Source organism: Pan troglodytes, chromosome 6, assembly GCF_028858775.2.
Source record: "Pan troglodytes isolate AG18354 chromosome 6, NHGRI_mPanTro3-v2.0_pri, whole genome shotgun sequence".
Classification (NCBI taxonomy): Eukaryota; Metazoa; Chordata; class Mammalia; order Primates; family Hominidae; genus Pan; species Pan troglodytes.
In genome coordinates this window covers 103,922,572-103,936,854 of record NC_072404.2, presented here as the reverse complement: position 1 = coordinate 103,936,854, position 14,283 = coordinate 103,922,572, and the positions used below count along the sequence as shown (strand labels likewise).

Here is a 14,283-nt window from a genome sequence, read left to right as displayed (position 1 = left end):
AACAAAACAAAACAAAACAAAAGCAAAACAATTTTAGTATCTTTTTTACTAAGATGTAAAATGTCAGGTGTTCAGGACAATTTTACTGCTGAATCCCTGAAAGACAAAGGGTATTTTATTCAATTTCATATTTCCCCCAAATTGTTCATAATGGTTACTTTTGAACATAAATATCTGCATAATTGTAAAAGAAATTATTCCATATATATACATATATATATACACACACACACACATATACACACACACACACATATACACACACACACACACACACACAGACATATATACAGAATTTGGGTATTCCAATATTGTTATATTTAGGTTCTGGTACCACATTGAATGCCAGTTAAATAGCTTCCATTTGTGTCTCCTTGTTTCTACTATGACTATTAATATGGAAAGGCAGAACAAATAGTGCCATTAAATTTTTGTAAGATTTAAAATCAGAAAATCAGGCCAGGCACAGTGGCTCACGCCTGTAATCCCAGCACTTTGGGAGGCTGAGGCAGGTGGATCGCTTGAGGCCAGGAATTGGAGACCAGCTTGGCCAACAGGGTGAAACCCCAACTCTACTAAAAATACAAAAATTAGCCAGGTATGGTGGCAGGCACCTGTAATTCCAGCTACTCAGGAGGCTAAGGCAGGAGAATTGCTTGAACCCAGGAGGCGGAGGTTGCAGTAAGCCAAGATCACGCCACTGCACTCCAGCCTGGGTGACAGAGTAAGACCCTGCCTCAAAAAATTAATTAATTAATTAATTAATATCAGAAATCTATTCTGGAAATCAGTCATCAAACACCACAATTTTGGGAATATAGTTTGGACCACCACTTCCTTTTCTGGAAACCATTTTTAGAATAAGAAAATGAGCCAGAATACACCTTGCCAAATAAGTTTCCCCAAATCACAATTATGATTTGGGGAATGAACAAATTAAGTCATAAATGTATGCAATCATTTTTGAATGTCTTTGCATACAAATATTCAAAGTGGTAAGATGGATTGAACTGCCAACCAAAATTGTCAATCTTTATTTCAGTCTTCACTATTAAGCTAAAAAGGTAATTTTTCTCTTGAATGATGTGAAGAATTGAATTTCTTTCAACTGTTCCAAAAATCTGTAAGTACAATACTACCTAATCTCCTGTTATACAGCAGACTCCCATGTGGTACATCCAATTCATTACACAAAACACTGAATTGTCTGCAATGCAAGCCATGGAACACATCCAGTTTATGATATCAATGACTATATCCAGGATGCATTCCCGTTTTAAGGTTTTAGTATAAAGTCATTCGAGAATAGAATAATAAATGAACTTGGGTTCCACATCCTTGTAAAACATTATTAATTTAGATGGGCTGAATTTTTAATGCTTCTATTGGCTACCCACAAAAATGGGAAGTTTTGGCAAAGGAAGGGAGGAACGATTGAGGTAGAATTCAGTCAAGCAAGTACCTTTTAAAGCCAGATGGTAGATTTCTGACTGTGATTTCTATTACAGAAAATCTGAATTTAGAGAACCTCTGTGGTTTTATCTCAACTTTAGCATATCTAAACATCCTGTTAAAAATCTTATTCTAAAGAATGGTATGATTGAGTAATGCAAATGGTCAGTATCTGAGTCGATGCAGAAAATAAAATATTAAGACATTTACCGTATATATAGGTGCTATCATTGTGGCAACTTCCACAATAACCTTTTAAGACTAATTAAGAAAATCAAATATAAAAAGTATTTTTAACTACAAATAAATTATTTTTAAATTATACAAATTATTATATAATTATATGTAAAAAATAGTGCTTTATATTAAATAAGAACATGTGATGAAGAAACAGGGCTCACCAGGTAAGTTTTAGGCTTCAGTTCAAATAGGAGAGAAAAGCATATATTCACTGCGGCATCCCTACTGAAGACATAAGTGCTTCCAAAATACACAGGGAGACTGGTCATCTTTCTTTTTCAATTGTTTCATCAAGAAGAATCTTTTTCAGGTGATAAAACTTACAAGCTAAATTAAAATGCACTCTACTCATTGGCAAGCTACATGAACAAGAATAATGTGATCACAGTACTTGGAAGTTTTTGATTTATAACTATACTATTCTCTACTTATAAGGCTGCAGTCTAGGAGGCAGAGCAATGAATCATTACAATTGTCTATCTGGGAAATGTCAAAAGATTAAGTAAGGGCAAAAGAAGAGAGAAAAGGAAAGAACACACATTTCTGTCCAAGAAATATTCCTCTATTAATGGAGGTATATCAGTAGCACATAAATCCAGTGCTAAATAAATAATAAGTACATTTTAAAAATCTTCAAGCAAAATCACTAATGAACCATAATGCTTAAACTTCCTTGGTGGAAAGCAGATGACCCTCTGAAGCTCTGATAACTAAATGATTCCTTATCCAACTATCATTTGGTAACCTACCCCTACATATTAAGCAATTTAAAAAGCAAATTTAAGTTGAGGAAATAATTAGATATTTGAACCAATCATGAATGGATCCAGCATTTTTGAAAAAGAACACATATAGTTTAATTGATACTTTGCCAATACAAAAATAAGCATCCACAGAATGTTTATTTACTGTTTAAATTACTCCATATTTTCATATACTGTGAACAGAAAATATATTTTACCCCACACATAGTAAAAGCAAACAAGTGCAATCTTTCAAACATTAAAATCATAATCAAATCTGTACAACAGATAAATAAATGTATACCTCTAAGTTAGCTTGTAAAAAAAAAATCAAACAAAAAGCAAAAACATTTATTGCCCAAATTCACCAGTTTACTTAAAATTCTACTTATGGTAATACAGCTCAATCATAACAACTTGCATGTTTACTACACTGCACAAGTTTAGACTGATAAATATTTAAAATAGGAGGTGGGTAATAGGAAATACCAAATGGCTATAAAGAGCTTTCCAAATATTGGAAATAATATACGAAAATTAATTAGTGGGGATAACATATTAAATGGATCCACAGGGTAACTGGTATTACACTGGTATAGCTTGAGGAAAGGAAACAGGTGAACGTTTGGATTGGAAAAAAATTTTTGGCTTTTTTATAAAAAGAAGCAACAATAACATCAACAATGACAAAACCCTGTCATGGAGCCTCAGAACTATTCTGTGAGACAAAGTGTACAAAGATTTAGGCTTGCATACCTGAAAACCACAGTTAGGAAGAAAAATCATTTCAGGAAACATAACATCAGAACAAGAACACATATAAATTAAAGGCATACTGTTTATCATTCCACTTCATTGCACATATAAGAAAACAATACTGCCGTCATTCTTGAGTAAGAAAGTTTCCAATGAAAGAGGAAGTTCCACAATGAATACAGGTGCAGACAGTCTTCTTACCACAAATTTAGTTATATCAAAACACTTGGTGGTGTCACTAAGTTAATTAAATTATCTATACTTTTTACTGGAAAGGTAATCATTTCCCTGCCTTCATATGTTAACTTAAAATCACTTACAAATGGAAATATAGATTCAGTAGAAAAGACTTCACATGCAATCCTATACAATGCATTCTGGTTTTTTGTTTGTTTGTTTGTTTTAGTATTTCACATTGGATATGTACATTTCCAATATATACAACCACATATGTTTAACAGATGTCACAGAACTGTCCTCTTGCCAAAACGTTTATATTTACATACACATTTATATCTCCAGATAGATGCTTTTCTCTTCTAGAGACACACAAAGGTAGCCTGAAGAGTTTAGGTTTTTTAGAATTTTTGGAACCTAATGTTTTGATTTATCTTGAATGGATGATAAGATGAGGAGTCCACAAAAAAATGCAGCTATACATGCCAACCTTTTCAAGAGAGATGAGTTATCTTTAGGAATAATAATCTGTGCAAGATCATTAGTGATCTGAGAAATTTCATGTGCCACACAAACAAATATGAAAGTGCTGACAATGATGTTGAGCATAGGGTTTCCAGGTATCAGTACCAAGATACCCCTTGTATCCGCTGCCAGCCATATGTGATACTGGCAAATAAATAGCTAGGAGAAAAAATATTTAAGTCAGATATTTATAGAGGGTCCATGAATAAATTACAGTTTTTCCTAATTTAAACAATTTGGTTGCATAATAACATTAGAAGGCTTTCCTAAAACCATTTTATTCTGTCTCACTACTGGCCCTGAAAAGTCCACTGCAATCTACTCCTTAGAACTCCAACTGCTAATACAATCTCTCTTATAAATGAGACCAAAGAAAATAATAGAACAATTATTCAAGAACTCAAAGAGGAATTTATTTTCCCTATTTTAAGAGACAATTTAATAAATCCTATACTCTAAAAACTCTAAAATATGTTATTATTACAACATAAATTGTTTTAAAACATTCTATTTCAAATAATAAAGCTTAGACTACTCAGAATACATTTTAAAACCTACTGTTCAAACTGATTTTGTAGATAATTTCATATTATGTATCTTACACAAAATGTAATGAGTTTATACTTTCTCCCACAATTTCCAATCATAATAAGGGTAAATTTTATTATGGTATGCATCAATAAACTGAATTCCAGTAATATATTTAATTATGGAGATGAACAAAAAATCAAAATCCCCTCAGTTTGATTTCATTTATATACCTGGTCTAATATTTTTCTCTCTTGGTCTCAGCATCTTGGTTGTGCTTGAAAGCTCAAGACAACGTAAATGATATTTTGCAAGTAATCTATATCTAGTCATTTAAAAATAAGGCTTAAAAACATTCCAAAATACTTTAGTATTGTTGAAAGTTCTAAGTCTTTTCCCTGTAATTCCATAATAGCTTCAGTTTAGAAAAAAGTACGTCCGATTTTCATACTCATATATATGTGTGATATTTACACACACACACATGTACATACACAAACATGTAACACCTGGCTGTGTAAGATAAGCAAAATATTAATGTACCAACCTCTAATGAAATTTTTCCAAACCAAGCAAAAAATGAACTGTAAACTGAACGGGCATATCCAGGGATGTTTCTTATTAGGATGAAGGCTAAAATCTAAAGAAAAAGCACAAAAGCAAATATTAATAATCTCTTTATTGAAAGTATTTTGTATAAAGCTTTCTTTTAAATGATAACCTTATTCTTTATGTTTGTGAACTTGACACATATACAACAGTCTTTTTATATTCTAAAAGTATTAGAAAGTTATTTTTGTTCTAGAGTCTACCCAAACTGGATTTCTCAACACATGGTCGGTATGCTGCATACCAATGAACATTTTAAGTAGTACATGGCTGAACAATTTTATGTATACTGGAAAAATTACAGATTTGCCTAAGACCCTTTGTGTAGAAAAAGTTGCTATCATATTTATGTAGCAACACTTCACAAAATCATATAATTTTGCTGCTCTCATAAAGTATCTGCTTGGTTGACAGTCATTCCCTCTCTTGACTCCCTTCAAAATCCTCCTTCCGCTGACAGCCATGATAGTACGGGAAACGGCATGGCTTTTAACATGTCTTCATGTTTGCTCTGCATGGCCTGGCGAATGATGTCTTGAACTATATTCACATGTAATATATTTTCCTCTCTGGATCTTTTCTCTCCCAAAAGAATCCAGCTTTTGGGATCCTGGCCTTTACTCCTCTCCCCTATTCTTTTGTACCAGGTGGAACAATCTTTCATTTTCGGTGGAACAATCTTGCATTTTCTTTTTATTTATTTATTTAAGTTCTAGGATACATGTGCACAACGTGCAGGTTTGTTACATATGTATACATGTGCTGTGTTAATCATTGTCTCACATCCAATAACCAGCTTACCAAGCAAAGAATCCTTGCCTTAGAAAGTACCCTCCTTATAAAAAGCAAGAAACTGTAAAGAAAAAAAGTATCTCCACTTTCACAACTACTTTCCAGAAACTTTCTCTTACAAAAGGATTGACAAATCTGTTCACACTTCAGGGAAAAACTCATATTCAATGTTGATCAACCTGGGCATTTTGTCAAAGGATCTAAGAAGTCTCTAGGATGCATAAAAGATGAAGGAGGAGGAGATAATGTGGGAAAAAGGAACCAAAGTGAACCACTCAGGTATAATTAAATTGAGTGATTCTCATGGGCAATAGCATCAAAAAAACTCAAGTTTAAATCTAGTCTTTTGCTTGTGTTAGTCCTGGGACTTGTGGCAAGGCACTTAATCTTGTGGGTCTTTTTTTAAATTTACACAAATAGAGATAAGCTTTACTTTGAAAGGTTGATGTGAACATTAAATGAGAAAACATACATAAGGTACTTACTATAGCACAGGTTGTGAGTCATTTAAAGAAACATTGTAAATAATTAATAGTATAAGTGATATACAGAGTGGTGAAAATCATGAATGTGAGACCTAAACAAAGGCTTTAAACATAAAACCATTTAATGAGTTATTATAATTAAAGTATTGCATAAGCTGTACAACGCTAAAAAGAATGTAGGCTCCATAAGAGTAGGAACTATGTCTGATTTGGTAACCACTGCAGCCCTTGGCATAATATCTAGCATGTAGTATTAACTTTTTGGTTTTGTTTGTTTGTTTGTTTGTTTGAGACGGAGTCTTGCTCATTGCCCAGGCTGGAGTGCAATGATGCAATCTCAGGTCACTGCAACCTCCGCCTTCTGGGTTCAAGTGATTCTCCTGCCTCAGCCTTCCAAGTAGCTGGGATTACAGGTGCCCGCCACCACGCCCAGCTAATTTTTGTATTTTTAGTAGAGATAGGGTTTCACCATGTTGTCCAGGCTGGTCTCAAACTCCTAACCTCAGGTGATCCACTGGCCTTAGCCTCCCAAAGTGCTGGGATTACAGGCGTGAGCCACCATTTTCTAAGGGCAGATTAAGTGAAAAATACTGAGCTACATCATTTCCATATATTAAATACAAGAACCCTTTGAAAGAGATTTTAATATCCCTATTACTACAGAGAAAGGAAGGGCTTAGAAAGATGAAGCAACTTCTCTACATTTTCTGGAGTTCAATCTCAAATCTCTCTGCCTCTAAAAACCATTTTCTTATCAAGAATTAAGATGTAAAAATTTCTCTAAATCAAGATAAGTACCTGTACCACAGAAACAGACGGATGGAGTTCATTGCACTCTGCTTTGTTTTTACAACTGCTAGCCCAGATGGAATAGGTCTAAAACAAAAAATGTATGGAAAAGTTCAAAAAAGCAAGTCTGGAAGACGCATAAGCCTCACAGTGTTTTTTTTTTTTTACAGTTCTTTATTTATAACATTATACTTCATTATGCTATGTAAAAACTATCAGTAAAAACTGCTTGCAAGTTTGCTCATCACCTGTTTTGGTATGTTCAACTGTCCAAACATAAGAAAGCACAGAGGGAGGTGCACAAGTCTGTGCTTTTCTGGAAACAGTGATCAAAAGGCAGTGATGGCTCTCCATATGAAACACCTTACATTATATTTTATCCCAAATTTATTGTAACTTTTAAAATTCCCGTTTAATTGAGCTCTTATTTATTCTTCATTTTTAACTTATATATAGTCTCTTTAGAATTTAAGTCCAGTTAGAAAAATAAGGAGATATACATCGCCTCAAGCGTTTAACATTACCTTGATTTGATCATTATGCATTGTATGCTTGTATCAAAATATTACATGTGCCCCATAAATATGAACTAATATGTATTCATAATTAAAAACAAACAATTTTTAAAAATTATTGAAACTATTTTTATAGATAAAAATATAGTTTATCTTGGCAAACATTTTGCATGCATTTGAAATAAATGTGTATTCTGCTGTTATTGCTTACCTAACTATTCTAACATCAGGTCAAACTGACCGTGTCCTTAAGATATTCTACAACTTTACTAAATTTGTCTAGCTATCCTATCAATTACTGGGAGAGAAGTATTAAAATTTCTAAATATTAAAAAGAAAAATGAGAAAAAAGATTTATTATTAAAAATAATTGATTATATTTCCATATCTTAATGTTAATATTCCATACCATTTAGAATTTTGGAAAGTTTTCAAAACTTACCAAGAAAGAAACTACTGAGATAAACAACAGAAAATTTGAAATTTTGTTTGAAAAAAGAGGTTCACCCTTTCCTTCAGAAAGTATTTGACGCTTCTGCAAAGCCAGATAAATAAAAGCAAACAGCATTCCGTGGAAAACTACCTGAAAAGTAAAGAGAGAAAATTTGTTTTAAACAGTTACTTTTCAAAAAACAGGAAAAATATTTGGTTAGTGAGGAATATATGAATAAAAGTAGGTAGGTTAAAAGCTTAAAGTTTGAAGTGTCTATGAAGGACTTCAAGAGTGAAACTTCAAGAAATGAAATAAAGCCGATGATTGTTAGAAACCATCAGCAATAGACAAGCAAGCATCTCTTGGAACAATATGAGATAACGCTGGTTGATTCTGAGCAGTCTCAGTGGCAAGTGAAGTAATAAACACAATTTAAAAATAATAAGGAACTCTCCTACAGACATATGATAAAATTTAAATGCACCCAACAAAGATGAAACATATTTTATATCAGTCCTTTCAGTCAAATAAAACAAAGAATAACACCACCAAGTCATAATTCTGAAAAGAAGTGTACGCTCATAAAAGTGAAAAAAATATGGTAGACCGGAAAGTACATGAGCTTTCTCTTTTTAAACAAAGACTTAATGTGAACTATCATTGCAATAGACTGAACATTTCCTTCCACTCAAAATCGTAAGTTGAATCACGTTAATCCCCAGTGTGACAGTTTTGGAGGTAAAGCCTTTGGTTGGTCATTAGGTCAGAGCCTTCATGAATGGGATTCATGCCCTTTAAAAAAAAGACCCCAGAGAGCACCCTTGACCCTTGCAGCACATGAGGACAGAGTGAGAAGTCAAGTGTCTATGAAATAGCAAGTGGGCCCTCACCAGACCAAATCTGCTGGTGTGATTTTACACTTCCCAGCTTCCAAAACTGTAAGAAATAAATTTTTGTTGTTTATAAACCACCCAATCTATGGTACTCTATTACAGCAGCCTAAATAGACTGGGACAGTCGTATCATAATACACTGCTCTAATGAGAATGTTGAGAATTTAAAAATTATTTGATGTGAAGACTTTAGCAAAGATTTTATTCAGATGTGGTTTTGAAATGCAATGTAGTACACTGGAAAAATGCATAGGTGTTGGAAACTAGGAAAGCCAAAGAATAGGCACTAAGAAAACATTTGTTGGAAAAAAGAGATGAGTCAAAAAGGAAAGGAAAAAAGGAAAGAATGAAATAATTAATAGTTATTATCAGTTTTCCAAATGCTGTGCTAGATTTACATTTTCCTGGCCAATTGAACCTTAACCTTTCTTCAAGATCAAGTTCATAGACTAATACAAGACACTGCTCTTTCTTCTTTGCACACTTCTACCACTAAATCTATATTGCATAGTTAGTATCCTCTTATAATAGTAATCTTGGGTTTTAAACTAGACTCTGAAAGCTTCGAAGCCTGCTGAGATGTCTTCTTTCTTTCTCTAATGTATACTTCATGGCATCAACATCTAGGGCACATATTGAAACTCAATAAATATTGTTTTGAATGGCTGAAGCATATATATAACAAGTCACCTATAAATCAAAATTATAAGTCAGACAAAGGCCATGTTATAGATAACATTTTAAAATAATATTTCCCAGCAGATATATATATACACATGCATACCCTTTCACTGCTGTAAAGAAAAGAGTGCAGGGGGTAGTGGACTTCTGGACTGCTTTGATTTACTAAATCAACATCTTTCTTTATTCTGAAACTAAGTATAGATAGATCAAAAATTTCCAATCATTTTCCAACAGTATAATTTGAAATGACAAAATATCACAAAGTAAATACATACATAACGGTCTAACCTCCATCTGAACCACCATTCATATACATTCCCTTTCAGTTCAAAACACTTGGACAATGGCCAAAGAGAAAAGATCTTCTCAAATGCACCCTGAGAAAAGGAATCCAGAAAATAAATTAAGATGGTACAAGTCAATATTTGCTTTGCAATTCTATTACAGATTATAGTTTTCTAAAGTTTGGATTATATAAGAGTCATTCACAATGTTAAAATTCTGTTTTATTTCATTTGAAAATATCACTTCATTTGAAATGTATTTCAAATGAAATTTTAAAAATTTGAAAATAAATTTATCTTCTAATGACCAAAAAAGATGACTTAAAACTTGGTAAACTTATTTTCATTTCACATGAAAGGCTACTGAGAGTGTAAAATTTTCTTAAGCCCCCAAATCAAAAAATCTGGTAATTAGAAAATCATTCTACCTAAGGTTTTTAATCTCACAGACAAAATAACTAGTATTTACTCATCAAACAGAAAAATACAAAATATTTCAGCCAATACGGTATCAGTATCCCAAATAACAACTGTTAAAGTTAAAATATAGTTATCATTCTCCAAATGTCCTCAATAATCTACAATTAACTATTTGAGTTAAGAGTCCTCTGAATTAGTCACCTTACTCAATCAACCATACCCAAATTCCATTACCAGCCTTGGAAACAAAGTTTACTGTTTTACTCTGATAAAGTTAGTGAATAGTACCCTCTTATGAATCTGACAGGTTGGAAAATCTGGGAATGAAGGGGCAGATGTCTTGGGTACATTCCTGCACATTAATGAAGTCTTTCAAAGAAGAGAACAAAACCCTCAATTTTCAGAATAAAGAATCACAATGAACTCTATCAAGGAAAGCTCCATTACTAGACCTAATGCTACGGCATAAAAAGTGTAACATCGTGATTTTTAAAGAGGCTATTAAAAAACAAAGAAAAAAGATTATCTAAAATATTATATTTTAGATAATGTTGAGTCTTTAGGTCAGAAGAACTTTATAATATTATTTTAATAAAACGCAACCGTCTCCATTTAACCACAGAATTTAAAATGCACATAGCATATTAAAAATAGGTTATATCAAAATCTACGTGTCAGAAAATTAAGGATGATTTTTACTAAGAGTGGCAATCTGAAGTCTGAAGTACTTATAGATCATATATATGTGTGTATATATATGTATATATATCAGCATGAATATAGATATACATTAGGTATGTACCTCTCAGATAAAATATATGATTTTATGGATCATACATATGTAACATATCTATGATTATATATGATGTATACACAATTTAAAATTTTATCTCTAATTAAAAATTTCTTATTATGTGATCAATAAACAAATATTAAGCACTATTTTGTGAAAGACAGTGGGCTTTTTGTTCTTGTCCAGGGGTCAACACTGACCCAACGCTAGGGAAACATTCTTAAACCTTATATTGAACTTTTAGTCAGCTTTTCTTTCTTTCCCTCAGCAGTATCCACAGAGTGTTGGGAATTTTAATGAATAACTGTCAAGAAGTTGTTGCCCTAACCTGGCTATTTCCTTATACATTTGTTAGTTGTTTCCTTATTTATCTTCTATAAAGGAGCTTGAGTGTCAGGTAGAAATAATAGTGCTTTAAAGACTTTTAAGTATAAAAACAAATATAAAAGTCTACAAAAAAAAAAAAAAACCCAAACAGCATAGGATTATACATACAAACAAAATGCCTATAGGGCACTTCCTTCCACCTGATACAGCCAGGCACAAAACAGTGTGTTGAAGATGTGAGTACACTGCAGAATATGACACAACTACAGGCATTCGAATTAAAATGTGTTGTTATAAATATCATGCTGCCCAAATAATACGTATGCCTGATGGATTTCACCAGCAGGTAGCAAGATTGCCATCCTGTTAAAATAACAGAAAATCTCAACCATCAGAATAGAAAAATACAAGGTTACAGCTAAAAAAAAAATGACCAAAAGTTTTATTTAATTAAACATACTATAGATACACAAACCCCTTTGCTCCTAAGTTGGTTATACTAACTGCTAAAATTTTACTCTATGTAGTTATGGAAAAATCAATACTTTGATGCAATGAATAATACACAAACTAGCTGCAAATTCTGTCAAGAAAATTTTGATCTCCACTTAGACTAGTGTCTTATAAGAAGCATTCAATAAATGTTTGATTGATCAAAGTCAAGTAAAACGGATCTTGAACAACTGCCAGAGGAAGAGCTTTAACTTGCTCTTACAACAAAAACAGTGGTAACAAAGTATATATATCTCAAAATAACTACACTGAGTAGTCAGCTTCAGAGTGACACTTTTATTACAGTCATTAAAAAATGAAGCTAAAAAAAAGCTCTGACTCTTCTCACATGCTTTAATAGACTTGAACTTTAAAATAAAATATTAAAAAATATAAACTGAAAAGATTGTACAAACCTGAGAATATGCCAAAAAACATATGAATAACAGCAAAAAGCCTAGTTTCAACAGTAAGCCAAAATGCCAGAAACAATTTCCTAAGAGAGAAAATATTTAATTTACTAAAAAAAAATTTATATTAGACAACATATTAAATACTCTCTATTTGATATATGTACATGCTGAATAGTTCTTAAAATAATATAAGAATGCTTACAAGAATACACAAAATATATCCAGTTAGTATAAATTACAAGTAGGACAAAAAGAAAAACAAAAGATTCGTGCTAGGCATGAGGCTATAAAGTATAACTGATACCCTGTACACCTGCTGTTCATCCATTAGAAATGTATTTTTAAATGGCTCCTGGATTCAATTATACTTATTCATTATTCAAAGTTACAGCAAAATCTGGAACAAGATGTTCAATATAATTCTAACAAACACTCCTGTTGAATATGACTTTGGTGATATTGCTTAAACATTAAAGTTCCAAGGAGAAAGCTTAAACCCCCTAATGGATTAGAGTTTAAACATAAAATATATTTTAACGTATGCATATTTAAAATTATGTGTTCAAAGTTTATACATATTGATAGTTTATTCAATTAATATGCTGGGTTTGTATAGAGAAATTAAACTACAGAGGCTGTCCAAAGACACTACTGGACTTTAATAGAGGCTAGACCTCAACTCATTCCTGAAAAATTATTTGATGTTATATTGGAAGCCAATGGAAAAATATTTTTGACACATAATATTTGGTTGAAAGAGTCAAGTTAAATACATTTTTAAAAATAAAACATTATTTTCCAAAAAAGGAAGATTTTATTTTAATGATATGATCTTGAGGGTGAAAAAAGCATTAAGATAAGTGACTGTGGCCTCACTTTGAACATTATTAGTAACTAACCATGTGAAATTAGAAAATAACAAGCTTTTGGGTATTTAGGTTCCTTATATGTAAAATGGGTTGATAATAACTGCTTCAAAGCTTGTCTAGAAAAGACATTATATTAGTGCTTTTAAATTGTGTTTGACATAAGAAGACTTTTGCAAAGAAATATTTACTCAAAATCTCAATATATACATAAATCAAAGTAGAGCTGCCAAGATTGAAGCAAAACATAGGGGCATGGAGGCCTATTTGGCTTTCCCTTCTCTCTTCCAGCTCTCTCCACTCTGCCTCTGTATAAGAAGACAGTTTAAAAACTGTAGCATTAGTTAATAGGTAAAATGGTTTTGAAGAATTTAAATTTAAAAAAGAAAAAACACATATAATGTAAACTATTATTCTCCACTGTTATATTACTTTAACTACTTAGCTGTAACATTTTAGAAATATCGTTTAAGAACAGAATTTCAAAATGTCAAAACTACATATAAACTGTCTACATCACTTAATAAAAATAATATCATTTAGCAACTAAAAAGAAATTTCACACGTTGAAAAAATATATTTACTAACATTAGTAAGAAAGTATATTTACCGTTTGCTTTTTTTTGGATTATTTGTGGCCATAGTGCTAAAGTAACATATATGACCATGAACCATACAGTGACCAAGGGGACAAAGTAATAGAATTGATAAGGTCGATCCATTACTATACATAACACCACTACCAGGAAATTGAGACGAAATAAAACCTATTGAAAAGGAGAAGAAAATGGTTTCATTCTAAGTAATTGTTTTCATTCTAGGTATACACAAACAGCAAAGGCAGATTTTCTCTGACAGAGTATAAATGGCTAAGACTCAATAATGACTGTACAAGTATATATTACTAATCCCTTAAATTACATTTGTTTTACATTCACTGTAAAGAGCTGAATATAAAATATGTATGCATCATCATATTAACTAAATCCCAGCAAAGCACCAACCTGAGCTGTCCTCTGGCTATAACTGCCATCTTGCTAAAAGAGAAAAAAGTCGTCTTTCTGAGA

The 14,283-nt window shown here is 32.1% G+C and overlaps 1 protein-coding gene and 1 long non-coding RNA gene across 8 annotated transcripts in view; one reads left to right on the top strand and one right to left on the bottom strand.

The window, feature by feature from the left end:
• Window positions 1-14,283, top strand: part of LOC129144592 (uncharacterized) — an 81,033-nt gene that overhangs the window by 2,455 nt on the left and 64,295 nt on the right. The gene's annotated exons all lie outside the window — the stretch shown is intronic.
• The window catches only part of CASD1 (CAS1 domain containing 1), a 78,165-nt gene that overhangs the window by 28,230 nt on the left and 35,652 nt on the right, over window positions 1-14,283 (bottom strand). For 4 of the 7 annotated variants that reach the window (XM_519208.8, XM_063815439.1, XM_063815438.1 and 1 more), the window contains 7 exons: window positions 13,827-13,983; window positions 12,354-12,433; window positions 9,897-9,998; window positions 8,054-8,194; window positions 7,106-7,183; window positions 4,969-5,061; window positions 2,525-4,052 (listed from right to left, as the gene is read on the bottom strand). In XM_519208.8, coding sequence (XP_519208.3) covers window positions 3,786-4,052; window positions 4,969-5,061; window positions 7,106-7,183; window positions 8,054-8,194; window positions 9,897-9,998; window positions 12,354-12,433; window positions 13,827-13,983 — 918 coding nt within the window. In that variant the 3' untranslated portion in view covers window positions 2,525-3,785. Of the gene's footprint in view, window positions 1-2,524; window positions 4,053-4,968; window positions 5,062-7,105; window positions 7,184-8,053; window positions 8,195-9,896; window positions 9,999-12,353; window positions 12,434-13,826; window positions 13,984-14,283 lie in introns of those variants that run through there. The other 3 variants (XR_001719382.4, XR_008549031.2, XM_054687628.2) reach the window with 1 other exon arrangement.